This window comes from Neoarius graeffei, chromosome 3 (assembly GCF_027579695.1).
Source record: "Neoarius graeffei isolate fNeoGra1 chromosome 3, fNeoGra1.pri, whole genome shotgun sequence".
Classification (NCBI taxonomy): domain Eukaryota; kingdom Metazoa; phylum Chordata; class Actinopteri; order Siluriformes; family Ariidae; genus Neoarius; species Neoarius graeffei.
Window position 1 is genome coordinate 6,913,848 of NC_083571.1, and position 20,880 is coordinate 6,934,727.

Here is a 20,880-nt window from a genome sequence, read left to right on the forward strand (position 1 = left end):
TAGACGGCGTTATGACGGTCCTGAGGCTAGACGGCGTTATGACGGTCCTGAGGCTAGACGGCGTTATGACGGTCCTGAGGCTAGACGGCGTTATGACGGTCCTGAGGCTAGACGGCGTTATGATGGTCCTGAGGCTAGACGGCGTTATGACGGTCCTGAGGCTAGACGGCGTTATGACGGTCCTGAGGCTAGACGGCGTTATGACGGTCCTGAGGCTAGACGGCGTTATGACAGTCTGATGGCTAGATGACATTACGACAGTCTGATGGCTAGACGATGTTATGATGGTCCTGAGGCTAGACGGCGTTATGACGGTCCTGAGGCTAGACGGCGTTATGACAGTCTGATGGCTAGATGACGTTATGACAGTCCTGAGGCTAGATGGCGTTATGACGGTCCTGAGGCTAGACGGCGTTATGACGGTCCTGAGGCTAGACGGCGTTATGACAGTCCTGAGGCTAGACGGCGTTATGACAGTCCTGAGGCTAGATGGCGTTATGACAGTCTGATGGCTAGACGATGTTATGACGGTCCTGAGGCTAGACAGTGTTATGATGGTCCTGAGGCTAGACGGCATTATGACGGTCCTGAGGCTAGACGGCGTTATGACGGTGCTGAGGCTAGACGACGTTATGACAGTCTGATGGCTAGACGACATTATGACAGTCCTGAGGCTAGACGGCGTTATGACGGTCCTGAGGCTAGACGGCGTTAAGACGGTCCTGAGGCTAGACGGCGTTATGACGGTCCTGAGGCTAGACGGTGTTATGACGGTCCTGAGGCTAGACGGGGTTATGACGGTCCTGAGGCTAGACGGCGTTATGACGGTCCTGAGGCTAGACTGCGTTATGACGGTCCTGAGGCTAGACGGCGTTATGACGGTCTGATGGCTAGACGGCGTTATGACGGTCCTGAGGCTAGACGCCGTTATGAAGGTCCTGAGGCTAGACGGCGTTATGACGGTCCTGAGGCTAGACGGCGTTATGACGGTCCTGAGGCTAGACGGCGTTATGACGGTCCTGAGGCTAGACGGCGTTATGACGGTCCTGAGGCTAGACGGCGTTATGACGGTCCTGAGGCTAGACGGCGTTATGACGGTGTAGCTTTCCCTAGGTGTGGGTGGAGCACAGAGGACGGCAGGACAGAGATCAGGTTCAACAAACAGTTTTATTGTCCCACTTTTCAGGGAACACAATAGCTTTCACGCAGACGCACACACACACATCAGGTGTCTGGTTCGGGAGAGATCTCCTCTGCTCTCGCTCTCCCTCCCTAAATAGGGCGCGGTCCCTGGGAAGACACACAAACACAGGTTAATTGCCCTCAGGTGAAGTGAATCTGCCACTTACCTTCCCTGACTCCGCCCTCCTGTCACAGACCGGTGCTCGACCACGCCCCCGCTGCCACATACCCCCACCGCCCGACTCAGGCCGGGCAGCCGTCCGGCCCGCAGCCGACTCCCCCCCCCCCTTGACGGGAGAGGAAGTCCGCCACGACCATCTGCGCCCCCGGCCTGTGGACCACCTTGAAATTAAAGGGTTGGAGCGCCAGATACCAACGGGTGATCCGCGCGTTGGCATCTTTCATGCGGTGGAGCCACTGGAGGGGCGCGTGGTCCGAACAGAGGGTGAAAGAGCGCCCCAGCAGGTAGTACCGGAGGGCGAGGACCGCCCATTTGATCGCCAGGCACTCCTTCTCAATCGTGCTGTAGCGCCCCTCACGCACTGACAGCTTCCGGCTGATGTATAGGACCGGGCGATCCTCCCCCTCCACCTGCTGGGACAAAACGGCCCCCAGCCCTCTGTCCGACGCATCCGTCTGTAACATAAAAGGGAGAGAGAAGTCAGGGGAGTGTAAAAGTGGCCCCCCACACAGTGCAGCCTTTACCTCAGAGAAAGCCCGCTGGCACTGCTCCGTCCACTGGACCGGATCTGGCGCCCCCTTTTTAGTGAGGTCAGTCAGCGGGCTGGTGACGTCCGAATAATTAGGTATAAACCTACGATAGTAGCCAGCCAGCCCCAGGAACTGTCTCACCCCCTTTTTGGTCTTGGGCCTCGGGCAGGCCGCAATCGCTGCTGTCTTATTAATTTGGGGACGCACCTGCCCGTTGCCCAAGTGGAAGCCCAGATACCGTACTTCCACCCGCCCAATCGCACACTTCTTTGGGTTGGCCGTGAGTCCCGCCCGTCTCAGCGACCTAAGGACGGCCCTCAGGTGTTGCAGGTGCCGCTGCCAGTCGTTACTATAAACGATAATGTCGTCCAGGTAGGCGGCCGCATAGGTGGCGTGGGGCCGGAGGACCCGGTCCATCAGCCGCTGAAACGTAGCGGGCGCCCCAAACAGCCCAAACGGAAGTGTGACGAACTGGTGTAAGCCGAACGGTGTGGAAAAGGCCGTTTTCTCCCGGGATAATGGAGTCAAGGGGATCTGCCAATATCCCTTTGTTAAATCCAGTGTCGAGTAAAAGCGAGCCGTGCCTAGTCGATCGAGCAGCTCATCAATACGAGGCATTGGGTACGCGTCGAATTTAGACACCGCGTTGACTTTTCTATAGTCCACACAGAACCGGACCGAGCCGTCGGCCTTGGGAACCAAGACCACCGGGCTGCTCCAGTCGCTGTGGGACTCCTCGACGATGCCCATTTCGAGCATGGCCTGAAGTTCTTCCCGAACCACCTTTTTTTTGTGTTCGGGTAGTCTATAAGGGCGGCTACGCACTACCACCCCCGGGGGTGTCTCTATGTGGTGTTCTATGAGGTTAGTGCGACCGGGCAGGGGCGAGAACACATCCGAAAACTCGGCCTGCAACTGGGCGACCTCCGTGAGTTGGGTCGGGGAGAGGTGGTCTCCACAGGGGACCGGAGAGGTACGTGATGCCAAATTCCCTTTTTGAACCTCCGGCCCCAGCTCCGCCTTCTCCGGAACTACCGACACCAACGCCACGGGGACCTCCTCGTTCCAGAGTTTGAGCAGATTGAGGTGGTAAATCTGTAGCGCCCCACCCCTGTCTGTTCGCCTCACCTCATAGTCGACATCCCCGACTCGCCGTGTGACCTCAAAGGGTCCTTGCCACTTGGCGATTAATTTGGAGCTCGACGTGGGCAAGAGTACGAGTACTTTATCTCCCGGTGTGAACTCTCTAAGGCGCGTACCCTTGTTGTACAGGCGGGCTTGCCGTTCCTGGGCCTGCCGCAAATTCTCCTGAGTTAGGTGGGTGAGCGTGTGGAGTTTTGCGCGCAGGTCCATAACGTACTGAATTTCATTCTTACTTTGTGAAGGTCCCTCCTCCCAATTTTCCCGCAGCACGTCCAGGATGCCGCGCGGCTTACGCCCATATAATAATTCGAACGGGGAGAACCCCGTGGAGGCTTGAGGGACCTCTCGCACTGAGAACAGCAAGGGTTCGAGCCACTTATCCCAATTACGTGCGTCCTCACTTACGAATTTTTTAATGATATTTTTGAGGGTGCGGTTGAACCGTTCTACTAAACCGTCCGTTTGTGGGTGATATACACTGGTGCGGATCGGCTTAATCCCCAATAACCCATACAGTTCGCGTAGTGTTCGTGACATAAACGTAGTGCCTTGATCAGTCAGAATCTCTTTCGGGATTCCAACTCGGGAGATGACGCGGAAGAGTGCCTCTGCAATACTGCGTGCTGAGATATTGCGCAGAGGCACTGCTTCCGGGTATCGCGTTGCATAGTCCACTAGAACTAATATAAAGCGGTACCCTCGTGCTGACCGATCTAATGGCCCGACGAGATCCATCCCAATTCTTTCAAACGGGGTCTCGATTAACGGTAGAGGGCGCAATGGCGCTTTTGGAATGGCCGCTGGATTTACTAACTGGCATTCGCGGCATGCCGTACACCACCTACGGACATCGCCGCGAATCCCCGGCCAATAGAATCGGGCCATTATTCGGGCTAGTGTTTTATCCTGCCCTAAGTGTCCAGCCATGGGATTAAAGTGAGCCGCCTGGAATACCAATTCCCGGCGGCTCTTTGGAATCAAAAGCTGCGTGACTCGCTCTTTAGTTTGAGTGTCCTGCGTCACTCGGTATAACCTATCCTTCATAATCGCGAAGTAGGGGAAGGACGGGGTGGCGTTCGGCGGGAGCGTTTGACCATCGATTACTCTCACTTGGTCAAACGCATGCCGCAGAGTCTCGTCTCGCGACTGCTCTAATGGGAAATCCGCGAGGGATTCCCCAATAGAGAGAGGAGGAGCCGGTGGCTCCTCACCCTGACGCGGAGATGACGTAGACGGCTCCGCGACAGCTGCTCCCGCCAAAACGACACCGGGACCTCCCCCTGTCAACTGGCAGGACCCACTCTCTACTAGGCGCGTCATTAAACCCCGAAATCCCGGCCAATCAGTCCCCAAAATTAACGAGTGGGTAAGGCGAGGATTAACCGCCGCCTTCACTATAAATTTTTCCCCTCTGAAAATAATATGGACCGACACCAAAGGGTAGCTGTGAATATCCCCGTGCACACACAAAACCTTCACCCCTTGTGCTCCCCCCAATGCCTCGTTTTGAACCAGGCTTTGGCGAATTGAGGTCTGATTACAACCAGAATCCACCAATGCCTGATATGTAGCCCCTTGGATACTCACCGGTATGCGATACGCTCCGGCCCGATCGAGGGCGGCCTCTGGCGCGTCGGGGATCCGAACCACCGCGCCCACTTCCATTGCTGTGCACTGCTGTTGAAGGTGGTCCGGTTCCCCGCAGCGCCAGCAAACCGGCCCGGGCTTCCCCTCTGCACCGGTGCTCTGGGGCTCACTCACCTGAGGTGGGGGAGAGACAGACACAGAAGGGAGACACGGGAGGGCACCGCGGGTGCGGCGGGCCGGCAGGGGTGGTGCCGGCCCCCGCCTCCACGGTGGGGGAATGGGGCGAGGACGGGACACAGAAGGAGGGGAGAGAGAGAGAGAAAGAGAAGAGGAGAGAAGAGATGTCGACATCCGCTGTCCTGCCGCCGAGACAGCCGCCAGATGATCCTCCGCCAGCTCGACTGCCTGATCCAGCGACGCCGGGCGGTGGCACTGGACCCACTCCGCGGCTCCTGCTGGTAAGCGGGCGATGAACTGTTCCAGTACCACCTGATCGACGATTCCCTCGGCGTCGCGATCTTCGGCCCTCAGCCACCGCCAGCAGGCGTCCCGGAGCTGCTGGCCGAACGCGAACGGGCTGCCGACTTCCTCCATCCGCAGCGCGCGGAAGCGCTGGCGCTGCTGCTCCGGCGTGCGCCCCACGCGCTGAAGGACAGCCCGGCGAAGGTCGGCGTAGGCCAGCCGGCGATCGGCGGGGAGCTGTAGTGCAGCCAGCTGCGCCTCTCCCGTCAGGAGGGGGAGGAGGCGCGCCGCGCGCTGCTCCATCGGCCACCCCGAGGCTTCAGCGACCTGCTCGAATAATGTGAAGAAAGCCTCGGGGTCATCCTGCGGGCCCATCTTAGTTAAGGTGAGGGGAGACGGGCCCGCGGCCGGAGCGCTGGTGGGCCCCGCCGACGCGAGGAGACGCCGGAACGCCTTGCGATCTTCTTGCTGGGCCAGCACCAGGGCATCGAAGCGCCGCTCTTGTTCCTTTCGGAGTGTGACGAGCGCCTGGTGCTGGCTTTGCTGAGCCGTGGCGAGGGCGTGGACCAGGTCGGTGAACGGGGAGGATTCCATGGGGCTGCTGGGTTGGTGCTCCATTTCCCGGGTTTTGGCACCACTGTAGCTTTCCCTAGGTGTGGGTGGAGCACAGAGGACGGCAGGACAGAGATCAGGTTCAACAAACAGTTTTATTGTCCCACTTTTCAGGGAACACAATAGCTTTCACGCAGACGCACACACACACATCAGGTGTCTGGTTCGGGAGAGATCTCCTCTGCTCTCGCTCTCCCTCCCTAAATAGGGCGCGGTCCCTGGGAAGACACACAAACACAGGTTAATTGCCCTCAGGTGAAGTGAATCTGCCACTTACCTTCCCTGACTCCGCCCTCCTGTCACAGACCGGTGCTCGACCACGCCCCCGCTGCCACAGACGGTCCTGAGGCTAGACGGCGTTATGACGGTCCTGAGGCTAGACGACGTTATGACAGTCCTGAGGCTAGACGACGTTATGACGATCCTGAGGCTAGACGACGTTATGACGATCCTGAGGCTAGACGACGTTATGAAGGTCCTGAAGCTAGACGGCGTTATGAAGGTCCTGAGGCTAGATGGCGTTATGACAGTCTGATGGCTAGATGACGTTATGACGGTCAGTGGTGTGCACACAAATTTTGGGGGGCAAGTGCTCTGGGGGGAAAAAGGGCACTTTTTTGTGCATGTGGAACACCTTATTATAAAAGTCTGAGATTTAACCCTCCTCTTGTGTTCGGGTCGCCACTGACCCATTTTAGTTTTTAAAGGTGTAAAACAACCACTTAATGTTAATTTATTACATCAAGGCTTTTTGACTTTGCCAGGAATCTCTAGTTGAACAAAATAGAAAAAGAAATTTTTGTTTTCCTAAATCTGAAAATGGTCTAGCAAGAAATATAATACTTATGTGCAGTTGTTTCTGTATGCGACAGGCTACTTCACGACAAAATAATTACAGCTTGGGCTTAGAGGGCAAACAATACATTTTCACTCGATTCATGTGTTACCTGGCTGGTGGGGCAGGGGAAGAGCTGACTGACTGCCCGATGTGTTGTCTGCGCTACGACAAGGCCGTGGCTTCCAGGACGCTATGCTGCTGCAACCTCACATTGAATGGACTGCACGCTTGTTCACGTGACAGAGCAAGAGAGACAGAGGTCCGGTGTGTGTGTGGAGGGGGCACACATCGGGACATTATTTTCACACACGCTTTTAATGCCGCGGCTTTTCTAAAAGATCATGTTGACATTGGCCTCAGTAAACTGTAAAAAAAAAATTCAAAAGGGCACTTTTTTGGACAGAGGGCAGAGGGGCAGGTGCTTGAGCACCACCTTGTGTCTATCTGTGCACGCCACTGATGACGGTCCTGAGGCTAGACGGCGTTATGACGGTCCTGAGGCTAGACGGCGTTATGACGGTCCTGAGGCTAGACGGCGTTATGACGGTCCTGAGGCTAGACGGCGTTATGACGGTCCTGAGGCTAGACGGCGTTATGACGGTCCTGAGGCTACACGGCGTTATGACGGTCCTGAGGCTACACGGCGTTATGACGGTCCTGAGGCTACACGGCGTTATGACGGTCCTGAGGCTAGACGGCATTATGACGGTCCTGAGGCTAGACGGCGTTATGACAGTCTGATGGCTAGACGACGTTATGACGGTCCTGAGGCTAGACGGCATTATGACGGTCCTGAGGCTAGACGGCGTTATGACGGTCCTGAGCCTAGACGGCGTTATGACGGTCCTGAGGCTAGACGGCGTTATGATGGTCCTGAGGCTAGACAGCTTTATGAAGGTCCTGAGGCTAGATGGCGTTATGACAGTCTGATGGCTAGATGACGTTATGACAGTCTGATGGCTAGACTACGTTATGACGGTCCTGAGGCTAGATGGCGTTATGACGGTCCTGAGGCTAGACGGCGTTATGACGGTCCTGAGGCTAGACAGTGTTATGACAGTCCTGAGGCTAGAAGGCGTTATGACAGTCTGATGGCTAGATGACGTTATGACAGTCTGATGGCTAGACTACGTTATGACAGTCCTGAGGCTAGACGGCGTTATGACGGTCCTGAGGCTAGACGGCGTTATGACGGTCCTGAGGCTAGACGGCGTTATGACGGTCCTGAGGCTAGACGGCGTTATGACGGTCCTGAGGCTAGACGGCGTTATGACGGTCCTGAGGCTAGACGGCGTTATGACGGTCCTGAGGCTAGACGGCGTTATGACGGTCCTGAGGCTAGACGGCGTTATGACGGTCCTGAGGCTAGACGGAGTTATGACGGTCCTGAGGCTAGACGGCGTTATGACGGTCCTGAGGCTAGACGGCGTTATGACGGTCCTGAGGCTAGACGGCGTTATGACGGTCCTGAGGCTAGACGGCGTTATGACAGTCTGATGGCTAGATGACATTACGACAGTCTGATGGCTAGACGATGTTATGATGGTCCTGAGGCTAGACGGCGTTATGACGGTCCTGAGGCTAGACGGCGTTATGACAGTCTGATGGCTAGATGACGTTATGACAGTCCTGAGGCTAGATGGCGTTATGACGGTCCTGAGGCTAGACGGCGTTATGACGGTCCTGAGGCTAGACGGCGTTATGACAGTCCTGAGGCTAGACGGCGTTATGACAGTCCTGAGGCTAGACGGCGTTATGACAGTCTGATGGCTAGACGATGTTATGACGGTCCTGAGGCTAGACAGTGTTATGATGGTCCTGAGGCTAGACGGCATTATGACGGTCCTGAGGCTAGACGGCGTTATGACGGTGCTGAGGCTAGACGACGTTATGACAGTCTGATGGCTAGACGACATTATGACAGTCCTGAGGCTAGACGGCGTTATGACGGTCCTGAGGCTAGACGGCGTTAAGACGGTCCTGAGGCTAGACGGCGTTATGACAGTCCTGAGGCTAGACGGTGTTATGACGGTCCTGAGGCTAGACGGGGTTATGACGGTCCTGAGGCTAGACGGCGTTATGACGGTCCTGAGGCTAGACTGCGTTATGACGGTCCTGAGGCTAGACGGCGTTATGACGGTCTGATGGCTAGACGGCGTTATGACGGTCCTGAGGCTAGACGCCGTTATGAAGGTCCTGAGGCTAGACGGCGTTATGACGGTCCTGAGGCTAGACGGCGTTATGACGGTCCTGAGGCTAGACGGCGTTATGACGGTCCTGAGGCTAGACGGCGTTATGACGGTCCTGAGGCTAGACGGCGTTATGACGGTCCTGAGGCTAGACGGCGTTATGACGGTCCTGAGGCTAGACGGCGTTATGACGGTCCTGAGGCTAGACGGCGTTATGACGGTCCTGAGGCTAGACGGCGTTATGACGGTCCTGAGGCTAGACGACGTTATGACAGTCCTGAGGCTAGACGACGTTATGACGATCCTGAGGCTAGACGACGTTATGACGATCCTGAGGCTAGACGACGTTATGAAGGTCCTGAGGCTAGACGGCGTTATGAAGGTCCTGAAGCTAGACGGCGTTATGAAGGTCCTGAGGCTAGATGGCGTTATGACAGTCTGATGGCTAGATGACGTTATGACGGTCAGTGGTGTGCACACAAATTTTGGGGGGCAAGTGCTCTGGGGGGAAAAAGGGCACTTTTTTGTGCATGTGGAACACCTTATTATAAAAGTCTGAGATTTAACCCTCCTCTTGTGTTCGGGTCGCCACTGACCCATTTTAGTTTTTAAAGGTGTAAAACAACCACTTAATGTTAATTTATTACATCAAGGCTCTTTGACTTTGCCAGGAATCTCTAGTTGAACAAAATAGAAAAAGAAATTTTTGTTTTCCTAAATCTGAAAATGGTCTAGCAAGAAATATAATACTTATGTGCAGTTGTTTCTGTATGCGACAGGCTACTTCACGACAAAATAATTACAGCTTGGGCTTAGAGGGCAAACAATACATTTTCACTCGATTCATGTGTTACCTGGCTGGTGGGGCAGGGGAAGAGCTGACTGACTGCCCTATGTGTTGTCTGCGCTACGACAAGGCCGTGGCTTCCAGGACGCTATGCTGCTGCAACCTCACATTGAATGGACTGCACGCTTGTTCACGTGACAGAGCAAGAGAGACAGAGGTCCGGTGTGTGTGTGGAGGGGGCACACATCGGGACATTATTTTCACACACGCTTTTAATGCCGCGGCTTTTCTAAAAGATCATGTTGACATTGGCCTCAGTAAACTGTAAAAAAAAAAATTCAAAAGGGCACTTTTTTGGACAGAGGGCAGAGGGGCAGGTGCTTGAGCACCACCTTGTGTCTATCTGTGCACGCCACTGATGACGGTCCTGAGGCTAGACGGCGTTATGACGGTCCTGAGGCTAGACGGCGTTATGACGGTCCTGAGGCTAGACGGCGTTATGACGGTCCTGAGGCTAGACGGCGTTATGACGGTCCTGAGGCTACACGGCGTTATGACGGTCCTGAGGCTACACGGCGTTATGACGGTCCTGAGGCTACACGGCGTTATGACGGTCCTGAGGCTAGACGGCATTATGACGGTCCTGAGGCTAGACGGCGTTATGACAGTCTGATGGCTAGACGACGTTATGACGGTCCTGAGGCTAGACGGCGTTATGACGGTCCTGAGCCTAGACGGCGTTATGACGGTCCTGAGCCTAGACGGCGTTATGACGGTCCTGAGGCTAGACGGCGTTATGACGGTCCTGAGGCTAGACGGCGTTATGACGGTCCTGAGGCTAGACGGCGTTATGACAGTCTGATGGCTAGACGACGTTATGACGGTCCTGAGGCTAGACGGCATTATGACGGTCCTGAGGCTAGACGGCGTTATGACGGTCCTGAGCCTAGACGGCGTTATGACGGTCCTGAGGCTAGACGGCGTTATGACGGTCCTGAGGCTAGACGGCGTTATGACGGTCCTGAGGCTAGACGGCGTTATGACGGTCCTGAGGCTAGACGGCTTTATGACGGTCCTGAGCCTAGACGGCGTTATGACAGTCTGATGGCTAGACGGCATTATGATGGTCCTGAGGCTAGATGGCGTTATGATGGTCTTGAGGCTAGACGGCGTTATGACGGTCCTGAGGCTAGACGGCTTTATGAAGGTCCTGAGGCTAGACGGCTTTATGACGGTCCTGAGCCTAGACGGCGTTATGACGGTCTGATGGCTAGACGGCATTATGATGGTCCTGAGGCTAGATGGCGTTATGACGGTCTTGAGGCTAGATGACATTATGATGGTCCTGAGGCTAGACGACGTTATGACGGTCCTGAGGCTAGACGACGTTATGATGGTCCTGAGGCTAGATGACGTTATGACGGTCCTGAGGCTAGACGACGTTATGACAGTCTGATGGCTAGATGACGTTATGACGGTCCTGAGGCTAGATGGTGTTATGACAGTCTTAAGGTTAGACAACATTATGACAGTCTTAAGGATAGACAGTGTTACGACAGTCTTATGCCTCAACAGCATGATAAGTCTTAAGGCTCAGTGGTGTTATTGTCATTCTTATGACACAGGATTGAACTCATTTGCAGTTACTCATAAAGACCCTGTACTACTGCACATGTCTGGCTAAATTTAAACCAGTTATCCCAACTGCAACTGCAATCCCAACTGCTCCTCGGGGACAATAAAGTTATCTACTACTACTACAACAGTTAAACCAGTCTGTTTCTCCCAGTCAGAGTGTGCAGTAATTTTTGTGCATGTGTTGTGCTCACCTAAGAATTGCTATTAATTCCTAAAGATCACCGTAATCCTGGTATAATTCCTCTGTACATTCTCTGTAGTCGGTGTGAATCATCTAGTCTGCTCCTTCCTCACATTGTAGCATCTCAGCTAAAACACCAGTTTAGCGTTGCACTATTTTTAGATCAGCGTTTGCAGTCATGTTGACGTTATGACTCACTGTGTTGTAGTTTGCGGTAAGCGTTATAAGAATCGGCCCGGTCTGAGTTACCACTACACTCACACACACCTGGCTGAGGAGGAAGGGGAGGAGGAGAGAGAACCTGAGATCCCTCAATCACCACCGGAAATTAAGACCCAGAACCACAAGCGTAAGTTAATCATGAGTGTGATCATGTCCTGCCTGACTGTGAGCTAAAGTGAACACTTATTTTCGCTGGTTGGAATCCTGTAGTGCAGAAGGGAGCTGACGGTGTGATTATCGCTAACGACTACTGCGACTTCTGTCTTGGGGACTCTGGCTCGAACAGGAAGACGGGACAAGCCGAGGAGCTGGTGTCCTGTTCAGACTGCGGACGCTCCGGTGAGTTTGACCACCATTTTGAAAGCATCAGTTACTATACTACAGTTACGATGCTACATTAAGCAGCGCATCACAAGAACATTTTTAGGATGACGTTCTTCTTAACTGAAATATACCAAAAGCGTTATTCATTTTAACACATTGTTCCATTACATTCACCTTTACATGCATATGTATCATCAAATCATATTTTTGTACTTATTTGCAGTTTGGTTCTTCATTAAAAATTGATCGCCACCTTTGATCTTCGACAGAGTTTTCTATCACATCAAAACCTGAAATGTTTTATCCCTCTTATACCAGACCAGTTTGCCCACACTAACAGTTTTGTTTACTGGTTAAATCTGTAGTTGCTACAGTGAACATAAAAAGTGTACACGCCGTTAAAATGATCGGTTTTTCTGATGTAAAAAATGAGACCACAATAAATAATTTCAAAACTTTCCCCACCTTTAATGTGACCTATAACCTGTACAATTCAATTGAAAAACAAACAAATCTGTGAAGGGGAAAAAAACAAAAAATAAATAACGTACAATAAGCTGGCTGCAGAAGTGTGCGCACCCTTAAACTAATACTTTGTTGAAGCACCTTTTGATTTAATTACAGCATTCAGTCTTTTTGGGTCGGAGTCTATCAGCCTGCCACATGTAGACTTGGCAATATTTGCCCACTCTCCCTTGCAAAAGCGCTCCAAATCTGTCAGATTGCGAGGGCGTCTTGTGCACAGCCCTCTTCAGGTCACCCCACAGATTTTCAATTGGATTTAGTTCTGGGCTCTGGCTGGGCCGTTCCAAAATATTTTTGGGGTCATTGTCGTGCTGAAAGATGAAATTCCTCTTCAGCTTTCTAGCAGACACCTGAAGGTTTTGGGCCAAAATTGACTGGTATTTAGAACTCTTTGTAATTCCCTCCACCTTGACTAAAGCCCCTGTTCCAGCTGAAGAAAAACAACCCCAAAACATGATGCTGCCACCACCATGCTTCACCGTGGGTATGGGGTTCTTTTGGTGATGCGCAGTGGTGTTTTTGCGCCAAACATACCTTTTGGAATTGTGGCCAAAAAGTTCAACCTTGGTTTCATCAGATCATAACACATTTTCCCGCATGCTTTTGGGAGAGTTGATGCATTTTTTTGCAAAGTTTAGCCGGGCCTGGATGTTTTCTTTGACCCTACCTCATAGTCCAGACATATGGAGAATACGGGAGATTGTTGTCACATGTAGTACACAACCAGTACTTGGCAGAAATTCCTGCAGTTCCTTCAGTGTTGCTGTAGGCCTCTCGGCAGCCTCCCTGACCATGAATTCAACTTCATGAGTGAGTTAGCTGAGAACTGTGTGTCAGTGACAAATTTGTAACCTCTGCCAATTTTGTTGGAGGAGGTTATGTTTTCATCTCTGTTTTTTTTTCCAAAGTAACTCAAAAAGTAGTGAACGTATTTGGATGAAATTTGGAGGAAAGGTGAGCCATGGGCCAAGGAACAATTGATTAGAGTTTGATACAAATCCGGATATGTATGTGGATCCAGAATGTTTGTCTGTTCTAGTGTTGTACTCAAGACTGGTTTCAAGACCACTTTTTGAAGATCTCGGTCTTGTCATCGACCACGTTTTTATTCGGTCTTGTCTTGGTCAGAGAGACTCGGGATTTTATTTCAAGACTGGTCAAAACTACAACTGTGGGGATTTCATTAAATTACCTGTGTATTGTCTGACTGATTTATTATCTCATCCGGCCAACAGGCGATGAGTTTATCCTATCATTTGTTGGCCGTCGTCAGTCTGGCGTTGTCCACATTTCAAGAAAATCGCTTCTTCTCTCTCAATTCTTCACAGATTTTTATTCTTTTTGGCAGGAAGGTAGGTCTGCCTGGGGTGCATATAGCTTCTACCAAAATTTGCATAATTGCAATTATTAATGAAGCTATGGACTAATTAAGCCTTAATGAGCAGGCAATTCTTCGCCGTTTTGGATTCTTTCTGGTCAATAGGTCGGTATTCCTAGGGTGGATATCACTTCTATATATACACAGTAGCTTGTAAATAAAAGCTTGTATATAACTTGCAACATTTATTATGCAAGGAAGGTGGCCCACTTTAGATCGTTCCTTCTGGATTAGACAGGGCCAGAGTGAGCTACGCCATCATTGATGGTCTCGTTTGTTAACATGCAAAATTTCCTGCTTCAAATGAGACCAATAACATGACTCATTGCTCATCTCATCATCTCTAGCCGCTTTATCCTTCTACAGGGTTGCAGGCAAGCTGGAGCCTATCCCAGCTGACTACGGGAGAAAGGCGGGGTACACCCTGGACAAGTCGCCAGGTCATCACAGGGCTGACACATAGACACAGACAACCATTCACACTCACATTCACACCTACGGTCAATTTAGAGTCACCAGTTAACCTAACCTGCATGTCTTTGGACTGTGGGGGAAACCGGAGCACCCAGAGGAAACCCACGCGGACACGGGGAGAACATGCAAACTCCACACAGAAAGGCCCTCGCCGGCCACGGGGCTCGAACCCGGACCTTCTTGCTGTGAGGTGACAGCGCTAACCACTACACCACCGTGCCGCCCGTGACTCATTGCTAATTTGAAAATGTTCTTCCTGTTAACGGTCATCACCCCTCCCCCACCCCCTTCACAAACACTGGTTTGGTCCTGGTCTTGACTCGGTCTCAGTCTTGAATTGATCTCAACCCCTCAAAGTCTTGGTCTTAACTTGGTCTCAGTTTAAGTGGTCTGGATTACAGCACTAGACTGTTCTCACCGTAACTCAAAATGTAATTAACAGATTTTGATGAAATTTGGAGGAAAGCTGAGCCGTGGGCCAAGGAACAATTGATTATATTTTCATGTAAATCTGATGTGGCTTGGTGGAGGTATGCACTCGTTATATAAGTGTTTATTGTAAGGGGAGTGCGAATGTCCTGGTCAATTCACACAGATGTTATTTCGGTTGCTGTGCTTTGAATTTGACAGCTTTGTTCATTTTGGCTTCATGCTCCTGTTTGGATGTGCGTGTTCATTCTCTGCATGTATTTTGAGAACATAAGCCTCTCATTGGGTTTTGGCTGGAGATTTCTGAGTGGTTTTAAATCTACTCTTAGAAGGACCTAAAAAATACATGATGACACAGAGGATTTTTTTTTAATCATACAGTGTTTGTTTTGAATCTTGGACACCATCACTTTATCTCCATTTTATACTCTGTTTTGTTTTCTCTTTCTAATGTCCTGTGGATGTGTCACTCATTCTCAGACTCTTTTCCTGCTCATGGATGAGAGAGAGAAATAAGCAAAAGGGAAACAAGTAAGAAAAACAGTTACAGTGGATATAAAAAGTCTACACACCCCGTTAAAATGATCGGTTTTTCGGATGTAAAAAAATGAGACCATGATAAATAATTTCAAAACTTTTCCCACTTTTAATGTGACCTATAACCTGTACAGTTCAATTGAAAAACAAACAAATCTGTCGGGGGGGGGGGGGGGGGGGGACAACGTACAATAAGCTGGTTGTGCAAGTGTACACACCCTTAAACTAATACTTTGTTGAAGCACCTTTTGATTTAATTACAGTATTCAGTCTTTTTGGGTTCACACCTACCATCAGGGGGCAGCACGGTGGTGTAGTGGTTAGCACTGTCGCCTCACAGCAAGAAGGTCCGGGTTCGAGCCCCGTGGCCGGCGAGGGCCTTTCTGTGCGGAGTTTACATGTTCTCCCCGTGTCCGCGTGGGTTTCCTCCGGGTGCTCCGGTTTCCCCCACAGTCCAAAGACATGCAGGTTAGGTTAACTGGTGACTCTAAATTGAGCGTAGGTGTGAATGTGAGTGTGAATGGTTGTCTGTGTCTATGTGTCAGCCCTGTGATGACCTGGCGACTTGTCCAGGGTGTACCCCGCCTTTCGCCCGTAGTCAGCTGGGATAGGCTCCAGCTTGCCTGCGACCCTGTAGAACAGGATAAAGCGGCTACAGATAATGAGATGAGAGAAATGACTCTGATTAACCCCAAATAAAGTTCAGACATTTACTCAGTTGCATCCTCCAGCAAAAGTCAGGGTTCATAGAGAGCTTACAAAGCCTCAAAGGGATCTCATTGTTGAAAGGTATCAGTCAGGAGAAGGGTACAAAAACATTTCCATGCCATTAGAGATACCATGGAGCACAGTGAAGACCGTCATCAAGAAGTGGAGAAAATATGGGACAGCAGTGACGTTACCAAGAACTGGACATCCCTCCAAAATTGATGAAAAGAGAAGACGAAGACTGGTCAGGGAGGCTGCCGAGAGGCCTACAGCAACACTGAAGGAGCTGCAGGAATTTCTGGCAAGTACTGGTTGTGTACTACATGTGATGATAATCTCCCGTATTCTCCATACGTCTGGACTATGAGGTAGGGTCAAAGAAAAACATCCAGGCACGGATAAATTTTGCCCCAAAAAAATAAATACATCAACTCTCCCAAAAGCATGTGGGAAAATGTGTTCTGGTCTGATGAAACCGAGGTTGAACTTTTAGGCCACAATTCCAAAAGGTATGTTTGGCGCAAAAACACCACTGCGCATCACCAAAAGAACCCCATACCCACGGTGAAGCATGGTGGTGGCAGCATCATGTTTTGGGGTTGTTTTTCTTCAGCTGGAACAGGGGCTTTAGTCAAGGTGGAGGGAATTACGAAGAGTTCTAAATACCAGTCAATTTTGGCCCAAAACCTTCAGGTGTCTGCTAGAAAGCTGAAGAGGAATTTCATCTTTCAGCACGACAATGACCCCAAAAACATTGTGGAACGGCCCAGCCAGAGCCCAGACCTAAATCCAATTGAAAATCTGTGGGGTGACCTGAAGAGGGTTGTGCACAAGACACGCCCTTGCAATCTGACAGATTTGGAGCGCTTTTGCAAGGAAGAGTGGGCAAATATTGCCAAGTCTAGATGTGGCAGGCTGATAGACTCCGACCCAAAAAGACTGAATGCTGTAATTAAATCAAAAGGTGCTTCAACAAAGTATTAGTTTAAGGGTGCGCACACTTCTGCAACCAGCTTATTGTACGTTTTTTATTGTTTTTCCCCCTAACAGATGTTTGTTTTTCAATTGAATTGTACAGGTTATAGGTCACATTAAAGGTGGGAAAAGATTTGAAATTATTTATCGTGGTCTCTTTTTTTTTTACATCAGAAAAACCGATCATTTTAAAAGGGTGTGTAGACTTTTTATATCCACTGTAACACCAATACCAAGCTGAGATTGTACAAGAGCTGTGTTCTTCCCACACCAAGAATCTCCGTTGAATTTTACGCATCTTCTGGCCAAGAGCCATCTCTAACCAAGAACTACTCGCTCAGTGTAATCAGGATAGGATGGAAACCATCATCATGCAAAGGCGATGGAGATGGATTGGACACGTTCTTTGAAGAGAGCAAGATAACATCACATGTACTGTTCTACACTGGACACCAGAAGGACGGTGTAAGACAGGGAGACCCAAGAACACCTGCTGGTGCATGGTAGAGCCAGAAATGAACCACACTTGGGGAACAGTACAGAAATTGGCCCAGGACAGACAGAAGTGGTCACCCTTTGTTGCTGTCTTACATGCCAGAAGGCATAATATTGCATCATCACGACAACAGTCATTAACCTACATAAGCTTAATCCAACAGACATCCATTGCTGTCATGACTGAATGCTTTATTTGGCATGTTCACGTGGCATAATTTTCCCATCATATGGTAACATTATGGCACTTTCTGGACTCCACGTTATTAAAAGGTCGTCACAGGTGACATTGACCTACATAAACATTTGGAAAGACTTATTCCAGCAGGCATGAATTGTCATAAAAGGCGTCCTTCTTGATTTTGGTACCCAGTTGACTTGAAACTTACTTGAGCGACAGATTTTTGTGCGCATTTGCTTGTGTTATGGCCCTTTCTGAGCTGCATATTTTATAAGAATGTAATGAGAACTGTCATTAGCCTACATAAGCATTTATAAAGGCTTATTCCAGCAGGCATGAGGTATCAAAGACTGCCTTTGATTCTGACGTCCACTTGATATACATTTGAGTCAAGTGCTAAATTTCCATCGACACGTTATGACACTTTCTGAGCGGAATTATACTAAAACTTTGAGACCGTTGTCATTAACCTACATAAGCATTTAGTACAATCGGCGCGGGTTGTCGTAAAGATGGCCTCTTCTATTTTGATTTCTAGTCTAGTTGTATTAAACCTGAATGAACTTGTTAACAAGGTTATGACACTTTCTGGGCTGAATTATACTATAATATCATGGCAACAGTCATTAACCTACATAAACATTTTATAAAGGTTTATTACAATAGATATCGCTTGTTTTTCAGTTTTGATATCCAGTTGACATAAACCTGGGTCCTGTGACAGATTTTTGACGACGTAATGTAGCATGGCAGCATTTTTCAAACTGAATTCCATTAGAAGGGTCATGAGAATAATAATGTCATGTTATTACCCTAATTAACCATTTATAATCCTTAACAGATATACCTTGTTATAAAGACTGCCTTCTTTAGTACATAAGCATTTATAGAGGCTTAATTCCACTTTCTGTGTGGAATTTTATTCGATCTTTATGACTTAACTTTGTAGCTCAGGGCACGTTTGGTGCGTCAGAATCACCTGATTATTCCAGTGACCTTCTGGAGAAATGTTACAGACACAGTGAAGGTTAGAACAGTGTAATGATCATCAGTGTTACAGCTATGGAGCTTATTATGTTCCTGAGAAACCACAAAGTAGAAACTCCTCTGTCCTGAAGACGTGTGGAAACACTGACACTGGAGACTCCTTCCAAAAGTGTTACATAAAAACATCTCCTTACAGAAAAGGTCATTGTATCAATAATATAATTATTAACTGAGAGAAATAGAGAGAGAGGGGAAGACAAAGTGAGAAAGAGTAAAAGACAATAAGAAAGAGAAAGACAGACAAAGACAGTGAGACAGACAGAGCGAAGAGGGAGACAGAAACAGAGTGAGAAAGAGAAAAAGACAGAGAGAGACCGAGAGAGAGTGAGAGAGAGACAGCAAAACAGAGATGGAGAACAAGAGGGGGGAAAACAGAGACAAAGAGGAGAGAGTGAGAAAAAGAGAGAGAGGGGGAAACAGACAAAGAGGAGACAGACAGACAGAGAAAGAGACGTGAGAGAGAGAGCGAGACAAAGAACACAGCAGGGAAAAAACAGAGGGAGACAGTGAGACAGGGACAGAGAGAGAGGGAAGGCAAAGAGAGACAGAAAGAGAGAGACAAAGAAAGAGAGAGAGAAAGACAGAATGAGAGACAGTGAGAGACGGAGAACGAGAGGGGAGATAGAGAAAGAGAAAGAAAAAGACAGTGAGAGAAGAAAACAAAGAGAGAGAGACAGACAGACCGACAAAGAGAGATAGAGTCACCACAGGGAAAAACGGAGATAGACAGAGACAGAGGGAAGACAAAGAGATGAGAGAGAGAAAGAAAAACAGACAAAGAGAAACAGACAGATAGACAGAGCAAGAGGGAGGAGACAGAGAGAGACAGAGACAAAGAGAGACAGAGAGCAAGAAGGGGAAACAGACAGAGAGAGAGACAGACAGACAAAGAAAGAGAGAGAGAGAGAGAGAGAACACAAGAGGGGAAAATAGAGAGGGAGACAGTGAGACAGGGATAGAGAGAGAGGGAAGACAAAGACAGACAGAGAGAGAGTGAGAAAGAGGAAAAGAGACGAGAGAGAGAGGCAGTGAAACAGACAGAGCATGAGAGGGGGAGACAGAGACAAAGACCAGGAAAAAGAGAGAGAGAGAGAGAGCGCATGAGTAAGACAGAGACAAAGCAAGAGAGAGACAGAGAGAGGAGGCTGGTGACTGTCTGTATCTATACTCTAAGCGAGAACAGTTATTAACCAACTTCCTTCATGGATGTTCCACAACATTAAATGCAACTATAAAGGGATAAAAAGTATCACGTTTTTCTTTAATCAAATTTTTAGCATTGTCAAACTGCTGTGATGTAAGAGGAATAAAACACTTTTGATGTGCTGCTGCAGGACAGTAATCTTCGTCGTGGTAACAGTAACTGCGCTTCATCACACCTGTTGATTCATTTTCTACAGCAGCACAGCACGAAGCGTGTTATTCCTCATGTGCGTTTATTTTAATTGTAAGTGCAGTGTGTCTCACAGACAGCAGAGAGCGCTAAAGTTACAAACTACAAACGGGTGTGTAACCTGTCCTCCGTCCAGGCCACCCGACATGTCTTCAGTTCACGGAGAACATGATGCACGCGGTGAGGACGTACCAGTGGCAGTGCATCGAGTGTAAATCGTGCAGCCTGTGTGGCACCTCGGAGAACGATGTAAGAGCTTTGAACACTCGTAACGTTCTCGTATCGCTGGTGCGTTCTTCAAACCTGATGAGTGTGTGTGGTGTCTCACAGGATCAGCTCCTGTTCTGTGACGACTGTGATCGAGGATATCACATGTACTGCCTCAAACCTCCCATGACTCAACCACCTGAAGGTAAAACCTGCTTGATCAATAACAATCCCATAATCTCGTACCAAGTACAAACAAACAGGGTGGAGAACCTTATCTGCGAAGGACCGCTGCGTCTGTGGGATTTAAATCCATGAGAGATACTGAATAATCGACTGTCCAGGGTCCTGTGTCCTTATGGGTTCCATCTGGGTTCTCCGGTTTCCTCCCAACTCCCCAAAACATCTAGGACCAATCAAAAGTCTGGACACACCTTCTAATTCAATGTTTTTTCTTTATTGTTATTCATTAAAAAAAGTCATGATGGACGTTGTTTCTCTTTCCTTAGTTGTTCGGTTCTTCACATGATACTGTATGGATTACTGCAGTTAGAGATGGAATAGGGCTATTTATTTCCTGTTTGATGTCAGACACATTAAGGAGGCAGGAAACTCGTCCACTAATTAACTTTTGACGAGGCAAATCTGTGAATTG

The 20,880-nt window shown here is 49.5% G+C and overlaps 1 protein-coding gene across 3 annotated transcripts in view; it reads left to right on the forward strand.

Moving 5' to 3' along the window:
• The window catches only part of dpf3 (double PHD fingers 3), an 88,420-nt gene that overhangs the window by 61,049 nt on the left and 6,491 nt on the right, over positions 1 to 20,880 (forward strand). The window contains exons 7-10 of one of the 3 annotated variants that reach the window (XM_060916325.1): positions 11,539 to 11,679; positions 11,763 to 11,891; positions 20,155 to 20,267; positions 20,349 to 20,430. In XM_060916325.1, the coding sequence (XP_060772308.1) occupies positions 11,539 to 11,679; positions 11,763 to 11,891; positions 20,155 to 20,267; positions 20,349 to 20,430 (465 nt within the window). Of the gene's footprint in view, positions 1 to 11,538; positions 11,680 to 11,762; positions 11,892 to 20,154; positions 20,431 to 20,880 lie in introns of all 3 variants that reach the window. The other 2 variants (XM_060916324.1, XM_060916326.1) reach the window with 2 other exon arrangements.